This window comes from Triplophysa rosa, linkage group LG4, assembly GCF_024868665.1.
Source record: "Triplophysa rosa linkage group LG4, Trosa_1v2, whole genome shotgun sequence".
Classification (NCBI taxonomy): Eukaryota; Metazoa; Chordata; class Actinopteri; order Cypriniformes; family Nemacheilidae; genus Triplophysa; species Triplophysa rosa.
The window spans coordinates 13,807,067-13,819,130 of NC_079893.1; the positions used below are offsets into that span (position 1 = coordinate 13,807,067).

At 38.9% G+C, this 12,064-nt stretch overlaps 1 protein-coding gene across 1 annotated transcript; it reads right to left on the reverse strand.

Moving 5' to 3' along the window:
- Positions 1–271: 271 nt before the first annotated feature.
- synpo2b (synaptopodin 2b) lies at positions 272–5,729 on the reverse strand (the record flags this gene model as incomplete). The annotated part of the gene is made up of 2 exons (XM_057330919.1): positions 272–842; positions 4,098–5,729. Coding segments are annotated over 2 exons (2,133 nt in total), but the record flags the coding sequence as incomplete, so codon positions are not given.
- Positions 5,730–12,064: the final 6,335 nt, after the last annotated feature.

The window sequence follows — 12,064 nt, forward strand, 5'->3', positions numbered from 1 at the left end:
ATGCTTCCTCTGTGGAAGCAAAAATGATTCTTCTATGGCATCACTGTGAAGAACCATTTAAGCCACTTTATTTTTAAGACTGTGTATAATATCACTGTCCTTCCGAAAGCTTGGTTGTCCAAATTAAGTTTTTCAGGAAATTATAAAACTGATGTTTTAAATGATTAAATACTGTGTTGTCAAAGTTTTTAATAGTTTTAATGGTTAGACATTTGCAAAACCCAGTGACAAACATAAAGGGTGATTATTAATAATGATTCATGGCATAAACATAAAACACGAAATATGGAAATACAAGGTTTCAGAAGGACAGTGGCAATATTCTTGATAACTCTTCACAATCACAATTTCCAACTGACTCTTTGTGATTGTGTATAGCTGGTTTGAAGTGATGGTTTAAAACTCCTGGGCAGAGAATTACCTCTGTTGTACCTGTTGCTGGGTCCCAGAGGCTGTGCAGGACGAAAAGGTGGTCCATATAAGATTGGTTTTCTTGTGACTGAAGAAAAGGTGTCAGAGGTGGATTTAACAGCTTTCATTGGCACTATCTCTTGTGGATCAGTGAAAGACTCGTAGTACACCCTTTGTTTCCATTCTGCTGGTGTTTCAGGTAATGACTTTCTTTGAGTTCTAGAAAGCTTGGCCCTATCCAGACTAAGAGGGCTTTGAGCAAATTCTTCCCAAGCAGAGAGTGGTGTTTTGGGTTGTTCCACCCATGAATATTGCCTGCTTAGTAATTCACGTGCGGGATGGACACCTATGGTGGGGGAGGACACGGGAGAGGATGGAGACACAGATAATGGTTTCTGGGGGAGAGACATAGAACGGCTCCTGCTGAATCCCTACAAAGAAGGAAGAACATGAGAGTCAGCATAAACAAGTCAAAAATCTAGTCATGAGACTAACCATTTCTCAATCTTGTTGATCCCATTTAAGATTTTAACACAATTTAACAAATATGTTTCATGATATGCGTTAAGACTGCCCTCATCTGGTCTTTATCTGTAAATACCCTTGACAGAGGACACTTTTGTTCCATGTAGGTGGGATGGGGGTTGTTTTTTCACAGATTGGATGGTGTCAAAAAAACACAACATCTGAATCTTAAGGCCCTCTTGAGACACATTCTATGAAATGTAAAAAATATGATTTTAAAAAGAAGTTTACTTTGATTTTAAAGTAAATAAATAAACTTGTCTTAATACAAAAAAGTGCTTCTCACTTAAAACTAAAGCCTAAGTATTCTCCTTTGGTTGACACAGTATCATATAAAATTATTATTATTACATATTATATTAAATGTATAAATAAATACGTTTTTGAGAGAAGAGCATTCATTTGCACCTAATGAGATTAATGTCTGTTCCAGTGTCTGCAGTTGTGCAAACCTACAAAAATATCCCCCCAAAAATGTACACAGACATGTACAGTATTTGCTCATGTGCATGTTACAAATGTACACTGGAGACCAAACATGCTAAATACGGTTTTCAACATGATTATTAGATGGTCTAAATGGCAGTTGAACATTTATCCTCCAGCATTTTGATGACAAACTAAGTGTCTTTCAAATGGTAAAATCTATCCATTATAACTTTTTGACAACAAAAACAAGACTCTTAATTTGGGAAGGTAAGGGAGCTTCTGTGGAACATGCAGTAACTAATCAATGTTCATAAAGCAAGCACGGAATCATCTATCCTCCAAACCTGCTTGTCCTCTGCAGGGTCACAGGTGGGCTAGAGCCCATCCCAGCATCTAAGGCCACGGGCAGACAGATGGCCAGTCAGGGCACTCACAGACCGAAGGGCAATTTACTGATTCCAGTTCATTTAATCTGCATGTTTTGGACCCTGGGGAAACCACAGAGCTATTGAGAACATGCAATCTCCACACTGGCTCAGCCAGGACTCAAACCAGGAATGTTCTTGTTGTGAGGCAACAGCATTACCCACTAAGCCACACAGTTTTGAATCAACTTCCCAAAAGTATCTAAAGAAAAGGGATGTTCTCAAGTTGGGAGAAGAGTTATTTAAGTACTTACCTTATCAGGTTACTTAGAAGACGTAGTGTCTTAGTGTTTGCATGATTCAAAGATGGCGATGCAGAGTTATTTTTAATAGGAGCCATGTGGCTGGCTAAAAACAACAGTGCCTGAGCAACTATGACACCTTCGTGAAGAAAATAATTAGATTAAAAATATATAATTTAAATAGATTCCAAAACTTTTAAAATTGTTGTTACAATTTGATTTAAATAAAATGTAGTATGATGATTTGATGGAAATGTGACATGTATAGTGTGTTTTTATTAATCAGCTGGCTATTTACTGCATAGTAACGAGAATTGTGAGAAACTTGAAAATAGCAGTAAGAAGAGAACTGTGGTTCATGCATCTGTAAAATATAAAAAAGCAAGAGCAGAGAAAACAGTAAGGCAGACAGGGTTTAAAGTGATATTTATTAAGGGAAGGTCAAAGAGTGCGATAGTTTTGAAAGAACAAGACAACAGAAAGTAACAAGAAGTAACAGAGTTCCGAATTGTATTTGCTCCTAGCGTGACACTTGTATGTGTTCTGTGGTGTCTACTAAGCAGTGCAAAACCTTTCACTTAACATATTGGAATTATGTTATTTAGCTAAATATATAATAACAATAAAATAAAAGTATACATTTTTAAGGTTAATAATTAATAATACGTTTAACCTGTAAAAGTTTTCCTCCCCATCAATGACACATTTTGATTTATGAGGCCAACTGCAAAGGTATTCGATACAAGGGGGAGATCTAGTATGCTGGTTGGAAACTCATGGCCAAAACTCAGCAACCGATATTTGAAATAAAAATAATAAACGGATTCTTTACATGGCCAGACATAACATTGAGTGAGACACTTCTCACTTCTTTACACAAAATGTTAAAATTGTAGTTGGAAAGCTAAAAAATGATTCAAGAATTATTAAAGAATACTAATGTTTATCAAAGTATTTTTCTACAAAAGCTGAGAAAAATAACTATGCAACATAAAAACCTACAGTAATACAATGAAATTTCTATACAAATGATTAAAACTAAAGACAAATGTGAACTAAAGAAACAGTTTCCCTATAATATTGACACCAGTCAATCAGTTCATCAATATTCTGCAAAACACAGAACTTATGTGTAATTGGTGTTTCCCTTGAGCAAGGCACCTTACCCCTACTTGCTCCCTGGGCACTGCAGTGATAGCTGCCCACTGCTCCGGGTGTACATGTGTTCACGACTTGCTGTGCGTGTGTTCACTACTCTCTGGATGGGTTAAATGCAGAGGTCATATTTGGTATGGGTATGGTATGTGTCACCATAACTGACAAATAGGTCACTTTCACTTCTAGTGCGCTAATACTATGAAACCTATGAAAATCTCCAGGCTGTCCCCACTGAGACAAAACAAGACCTGCAAGGTCTAACAGTGCCAACATATTAAATGAAGATGCTCTTTGTAATGGTTAAAAGAATGTTTTAGTGCAGTGGTCACCAACCCTGCTCCTGGAGATCGACTGTCCTGAAGATTTCAGCTCTAACCCCAATCAAACACACCTGAACTATCTAATCAAGGTGTTCAGGGTTACTTGATAATTACAGACAGGTGTGCTGAAGCAGGGTTGGAGCTGCAGTCTGCAGGACAGTCGATCTCCAGGAGCAGGGTTGGTGACCACTGTTTTAGTGCAACCTGAACCATGTCTAAAAAGTGATATATGATTCAATTAATGTATGTTGTAAACTATGGAACTGTTGTAAAATGTATGAAGATGTGTCTTTTATAATGATTTTTTTTAATCTAATCAATTAGTGTTGCGAAATGACTGGTTTCCATTGCTTGCCTCTAGTGGTTGACTTTTTGGCCGAAAACTTTGGTCTTGGAGCCATTGGCAATGCACATCTTGGAATAAATTCATTATTATTGTGGAAAGAAGATATCACCATATTTCCCCCAGGGCTATCAAGGGGCAGGCAGGTTTTGGATTGGCCTTTGTTATTAGGAGCAACAGAAAGAGGACCGGTAGTGGCCTTAACTGATGGAGACTGATGAGTAAAGGGGTATGACACACTTACCTGTCCACTAGCTTTGGATGGATTTTGCTTAACTGGCTGTAAACTTTTGGTTAAACTGTTTGGGGAGGGAGAGAGCATCATGGAAGGCTCAAATATGGGGGACTGTGCTTGGCCAGACAACTTAGAGCTTGTTTCCATGGCCTCTGGAGTGGAGTTGTAGGTAAAGAGTGAGGAATCCAGCTGGTAAGGCTGATGTTTCATGACATCCAGAGCATTTAGATGTTTGGCTGGTGATTTGGCTTTCTCCTTTATTTTGGGTTCAGTTTTTGGGCTAATTTCAGAAGGGATTTGTTTAACCGCTGCGAGGGGATAAAAGGGAGACAAAATGGGATTGTAGGACAGCGGTGGTGGGGCCCGAACATTGGAAGAGTATTTCCAAGTGCTTGGCATTGAAAATGTTGGTGATGGAGATCTGGCTTTGTTAGCTTGTACAGTCTCATCATCCACCACAAATTTCTCCATCCGGGACTGTCTCCGAGCAAACAGTTCAGCTCCTTTTCCTTTGAGGATTAGTCCCGCAGTAGCACCTGCATCTGATGAATAACCTTTAGGAGAAGCTGATGAAGCCTTTGGTGCATTATAGTTTGTGCTTCTATGCTGTGGTGGGCAGGAAGCAACTGAGTTTGCAACCGTTTGTGAATTAGTCCATGACATTTTAGACTGGGAGGGACCAGCATGGGGTGAGACTGGTGGAGTCCGTGCTGATTGAAACAAAGCTGGTGTCTGGATTGGAGTCCAACCCTGCTGTGAAATTGGCTGGGATGGCAATGAGGTCCAAGCTTTGCTAATGGGCTGTGATGGGTTTTGTTGAGGTGCTCTCTGTACCTGGTTTCCCACACCTGTACCCGAGTTTGATAACGGAAGGGGACTGCGGGAGGCACGACCTTGTGCAGACCAGGGAGGACGAGCGGAGTTGATTACAGGCTTGGGTAAGACAGGTGGAGGATTTTTCTGCTTGATTGTTGGGGCTTGCATGAAATTGCATGCTTCAGCACCCAGACTGAGAAAGTCTTCTTCTGGACCAGACTCTGTTAATGACCTTGGTTCACCCTTCTTTTGAGACTTTGGCATCTCTTTCAAGTCTGACTTGCTCGCTCCTCTCCTTTTTGTTTCTGACAGGATCCCTGTCTTGACTGCAGGTATAGCGATACGTTCATCTCGTGAAGCAATTATGTCTGCTGTTGGGGACCAGACCCGTGGGGTTGTGTTCACTGGAACAGGCACTGGAACTTTGAATATGTTTTCAGTTTTCTTAGTTGTGGGACTGGATACTGAGCCTTGATTATGACCAGATAGGAAAGGCTTAGCGGTTCTGTTTGGCACAAGGGTTCTGGAATCAGTCGAACTTTGGTATGAATTCAGATCATTCAAACCATTTTTTGGCTGAGGTAAAATCTGTTGCTGATATGGCTGTTCTTGAAACTGGTGTTGTTGTCTATCATAGCCATCTTCCTCTTGTGGAGCAGGCTTTGCAATTTCTACTTCAGATTCTACAAATGCATCCTCTGTTATACTCTTTAGCCTCATTTCCTCTTGTTCTGCGGAAAGTTCATCCATCCTTTGGCGTCTCTTAGCAAACATCAAGACTCCTTTGCCTTTTGTCTGAAGAAGATGCTCCATTGTTTCCAGATAATGTTAGTTCTCTGTCTTGGCTAGAGACCCTGTTGTACTTAAATCTCAATGCAGCGCCTTGGTACTGTGAATTAAAATAGCTACCCCTCCTTCCAACTGACTGGTTGCTGAGAGAGACTCCTGATTTCTTGGCTTTTTTTTCAATTTACAGTCTCGCTCTCCTCTAAGAAATTTGTTCAACGTTCCAGTACTAACAAGTGTTAACTTGCTGGTCCTTTGTCAGTGATTTTTGCACATTAACACCTCCTTGCATTTGGAACAGTCAAAATCAAAGTGATCTCTTTACATTTAGACTTCTATCAGCTGATTCTTTGACTGCCCTTACTCCTGTGAGAGAAATAAAAGAAGAAATAATAAACAACTTATACAATAAACAACAGTATATGGAAATACACTCTTAAAATAAAGGTGCTTCAAAAGGTTCTTCGATGCCATATAGAATTCTGAGAAATATTAAACAAGGTTATATCGTATACTCAGTTTTATCATTTGCATGGGTCATCTAATTTTCACTGGTACTAGATTCTCTCCATATTAAAAATAATAGGTCTGAAACATGATTTTTTAGATTTGGAAAATTTGAATTAATTTGCTACGGAGAGTGAGCACTTCTACATTTTATAAGTGGACAATGGACAAAAAAATTCAAATATTCCGGTAGCTGGGGTCGCAAAAAACAGTAAAATAACAAAATTTGTAGAGTAAAATTAAATGTTTTTCATGTTCTTTACACCTGATTTTCTCAGTGCTTCTGTAATTTGACATTTTTTACCATATTTAAAAAATGAGTGAAAATTATGTAAAACAGTACAATTCTGTATTTTTCAGTGTACAGTGGTTCTCTACATATCTGAATAGACCCATCAAAACTTCACACAAGCCTTGTTTTAGAGATTTGTTAAACAGCTGAAATTTAATAAAAGTATAGACTTTAATAGAATTTAACCATCTTTAGTTATTTTACTAATCCGATACATTAACATCAAAACCATTCAATTGTTTAATATTCTAAATTTATTAAAATAAATATATTAAAATCTGTTGTTTTTATCTCTCTGACAACACTGTAAAAAATGTTTTGTTTTTAATTAATTGAATTAACTTTAATTTTAAGGCTACCAGGTAACTTTTTTTAGTTGAACCAACTATTTTTTTCTGTGAATTATTCTGAGAAAAATAAGCATAAATTTACAGTTAAATCCAGACAAGCTATAGTTCTATCTTCATTTTCTTATGCTTACGTAAGAGTAGCTAACAGTCCAAAGCTCCCTGACTCACTAAAAGCTTTTTTAGACGACAAGCATCGCAAGAGGTCATAAAACTGCTTGGCTAAAAGTGGGTATCTCTGCAAACTCTGTCAGAGCTAACTCTGTGGTGTGCTGACAGGACCGTTAAGCAAAAGAGTAGGAAAGTAATAGAGCGAGTGAGAGAGATGGTGTTCCTTGTGCCAAGGGATAGTATGACAAATCTCTACTGACACATGCTGATGTCTGTCAAACCAGTGGCCTGGGGTCTACTGCAGTGACATGCTTTTATTTATGTAGATGTCAAATGCTGGTCTAGTATTAGGTTTTCCTATCCCCAACTATTACTGCTATTGACCAATAATGAGCAATTTAAGTGATAAAGCAGAACTAACCAATCTCCAATTCGTCTAGTCGCTTGTCTTGAATTGCATATTAGGGACCAGATCCCCACACCCAACAGCTACCAAGATATGTCATTATAAAAGTATACATTGCCTAGTAAAGAAACTGAAGGCCAGTGTGAAAACCCCGTTCAAGACTTGTGTGGTTATTTCAGTCCAGGCACTCTAACTGTCAAGACATGCTTAAGCAAGCAAGTACCCTACAAACCAGCCAAATAATAAAATCTCAAATCATATGCATTCATTTTTTATGCAGTATACACACATACATGTAACATTTTAAAATTTATTTTAAAAATATTCCTGTCTATTTCTAAGTTTTCTCATGACAACTGAGTTATACATTGATACTTAACAGCAGAATAATACGTCTTAGAGAAGATGTATGGTGAAGAAAAGGGAAAAGAGAGATAAATTAGACTAAAGTGAACCACTGAAGAACAGAATCGGAGTGGGGCTTACGTGCATGTCTTGTCCGGTGCCTGCTGCATCTGGTCAGTTCCGTCAAGGAGGCAGCACCCCACCACACTGCCTGCTCAGCACCCTGGGTTTGAATTCCACTTGACACACTTCACACAGGAGGTCCCACACCTCTCCCTCCTCCTTCTCCTCCTCTGCCTCCTTGTCTTCTTCTGTCCTCCTCTGAAGCCGAGGAATTCTTGCCTAAAGTTCTCTCAGGGCTGTGGTGATGTAACAGTGGTGGGCACGTGACCTCAAACAAAAGCACCCGTAGTGAAAAGGCTTTAGTCTGCTTGACTCTTTGGCCATGTTCATACTGCAAGGCAAATCAGATGTGTTCTTAAATTTGATCTTTTTTACTATTGACAACTTTTGCAAGTTTTAAATATTTCAAGCATTGATAATGTTTTTATAAGGACAGTATTTAAATCTTAACACAATAATTTGACACAGACAACAGCCGTTGCCAGATCTGCTTTTAGATTGTTTAAATTAATTTTGAATGGAAATAGGCCAAAAGAGCTGTTTTCGCTCCTTGCATAAGTTTTTGTCTCAGGCTCAAAAATAGTGAGACAGGTGCTTTGACAAGGATCCAGATTAGAGTCTTCAGAGTTCAATTTAGGGGTATTTTAACGGTTGCCCTTTTTCACCCTGAAGTGGGTTTCAGACCTGATAACATATCAGTCATATAAGAACACTGATAGTGACCACAATAAGAAAATGTGTCTGAGTTGCCCAGGAGACCATCTGCAATACAGTCCAAGAACACTGATATCTAAAAAAAAAAAACAGGAAGCACACACACGAACACACAGAAACATAAAACACTGTTTTATGAGGATGCATATGAAAAACGTGTGGAAGCAAAAAGTTTCATAAAAGTATTCATTACTTTTGTTAAGAATTGCCAAGTTAGCTTGGCTTTATCTTCATTCCTTCAATTTTTGCTGAAATGTGTCAAGAACCGCTTGATATTGTTGTCCTTGTAGCTATATAATTATTTTCTTATGAAACTTTCGGATCCGTATTTAGACAATGTGTATTTACAGAGACCTGTAACTAAGTAATAAAAAGCATTCAAAGCATCTCCTGGCGCAAAATCGATTCTATTCCAGAGCATCAACTGCAAAGTAACGTTGCATTGCTTACAAGCACAGCCTAACAATGCCCTAATATAGGCAAGTGAATCAGCTGGCTTCTGGAATCTTATGAACGGATTCTGTACTCTGTGCTAATCGGGCCATTTCTGTTTATAAGTTGATTCAGAAACTTCTGCAACCTAACAACACAACAAAACGTTATTTTAAATTCTGTAAATCCTTATCAAGACATGGCTTTATCTTTCAGCCCTCTCGATGAACTGTTTGCCTTTTGATACACACCACATAATGTTAAGCATTAGAAACACTCAACATCACTATCAAATATTAATATGATACAAATGAATAAAATAAAATACAACCTTTGTTCTTATTTTTAATCTTCATTTCAATCAATACAATTAGTATCAGATTTATTCCAGTATTGTGGAAGTGCTGACAACCCATCCAGATACTTATGCTCACATGTACTTTGTGATCCAAAATATCACATGAATTCACCGAAATACAGTGAGATTAATGAAGTGAATTAATTCTTCTTCCTCAATAGGGATCCTTCAGTAGACTACTGTCTGTAAGTTGTCAGTTCATCTGCTCTCTTTAAAAGGAATGGTATTCACTGTTTGAGTCTTAATGTGAAACTTGCGTTTGTGTCCTGAAAGCCAAACACAACAGTGGGGTGGCTGTTTTCCATATTGTGTGCTCAGTTGGTCATATTTTTCCCTCCTCATAGAACTGACCGAATCTCATTGCCATTTATGTCGCATGCATGCACAAGCATGGAAACAGATGAAAAGAAATGAATGGAAAAAAATAAATACATGTACAAATATACATTTCATGTAGTTTTTTGCATAAAATATACCTTCACATTCTGTTTAATATTACAGATTGTAGAAAAAATTGATGTTTGCATAACGTCTAAAATCCAGCATTTACGAACCAGGGATGACACATGATATAGTCTTTAGTTGTCATGTATGTCATGTGGAAAAAACATGTACTCATATCTTTGATAGACAGCAGTTTCGACATGAGTTTTATTAGGCTGGCCCTTGGCTGACATGACACCTGCTGATCAAGTAAATATCTCCGCTTGACAAAATGGCTTTGATATCTGATAGGTTGATATGAGTTGACACATGCATACATGACAGCTCCTACGAAGTCCATCCAGCCACACCGCTAGTTTTTTTTCCACTGTATGATCCTGTTTGTTGGACATTAGATCTTGGAAGTAACTTGCTGCACATAAACTTTTTACAATTTAACGCAATTCAGAAACACATTCTTATAAGCATACCTTCCACTATAGTCTTCTTTCAGCGTTTCACTAATTGTGCTTAACGGGATAGTTCACCCAAAAATGAAAGTTCTGTCTGTAATTACTCACTCTCAAGTTGTTCCAAACTTGTATAAATTTTGTTTGGTTGAACACAGAGAAAGTTTGGTTGAATACAGTATTTGGACAAATGCTTGTAACCAAACAGTTCTTGGACCCCACTGACTACCATAGTAGGAAAAACATCCTTCTGGTTGCTCCATTTGAATTCTCTAGTTGGACTGTAACCAGGCTATTATATATACTGTATACAGTATATACGTATATACTGTTCAGTTATTTATGACTATGCCACTCCAAGTTATATGGGTAGGAGATCCCAGCGGGGGTTCCCGCACAGGTATCCAAACAAATGAATGAAATTTAGGCCAGCAGTACTATAAAGCAATCAACACATTTATTAAGTTGGTTCTTTTTTGTGTTCAACATTAGTCTGGACTTGGCCAAAGCTGGTACATACAATAACGTCAAATACAGAGGGTACAGACACTCTCAAAAGAAAATAATAAAACGTACAACTCACTTCAAAGAAAAACAATTACCAAACTTAAGTGCAAAACAACTCAAATCTCACTTCATTACCCCCACACGTCTACTTGAGAGTGACTAATTCCCCCCTCTATTGGCGATAAACGGTATTACACACAGCAGATTTCCTCTGACCTGCTAGTCCAAACTAATAATGTGTTCATGGGCCAACAACAAAATTAATAAACACAAAGAAACAAAATAAACAAACAAACCCAAATCTCAAAGGGATAAAGGTAGGAAAACAGTGATCAATCCAGCCAAAAACAGAAGCACTCTACAAAAACAAAAGAACAATCTTAGATAAAAGGAAAAGGACTTTTTTCAAACTTATTCTTAATACATTGTTTATTCTTGTTATATCTTAAGACTTGTGTTTTAAATTGTTATTCACCGAGGGTAAAACATATCCTTAAGTATATCCCATACCATAAATCGTCCTTAAACGCACCGATAATTTATTTTTATCAGATCATTCGCTATTAGCCTCAGGCTGTTAGCATTCCCAGCCTGCCTGCTTACTGCTTAACACACTGTTCTCATTATTACATCACTAATGGCTAATGTTTCAGATGTGTTTGTACCTCTGAGTGCAGATGAGGAAACGATCGCACTTCAGTCGGAACTGGAGGCTGTGGAGAAGCAGATCCAGGATCTACTAGAGAAGCAGACACCGGCTGCGAGAATGTAAAACGGCGCTGGAAACATCCCGAGCTCACGCTCGCAAATCCACGGTAAGTTTTCATCGCGATTTTAATACTCCTTCCACTTCTACTCCGCGTGTTTCTCTGCACAGAGCCCAGGCTTCGAGAACACGGTCAGCCCAAATGAACTTCACTCCTGCACCGGCACACCCACGGCGAAAGGCGCGAGCCAGGACTGGAGCGATGACCCAACCACCGCCACCGGTCTTGGAGATCCCGACCAGGAACCGCTTTGCCGCCCTCTGCGAGACGGAATGCAACGCTGTGGTCATCGGAGACTCAATCGTCCGGAACGTACGCGCTTCCTCCACTAAAGGTAAGGTGCGCACTCATTGTTTTCCTGGCGCCCGTGTTCTTGATGTCTCTGTGCAGTTACCTGCGATCCTGAAGGACGATGCTAACGTCGGAGCTGTCGTGCTGCACGCGGGGGTGAATGACGTCAGGATGCGGCAGTCGGAGATCCTGAAGAGTGACTTCAGGAGTCTGATCGAGACGGTACGCAACGCATCGCCCACGGCGAGGATCATCATATCAGGCCGCTTTCTACCTACCGA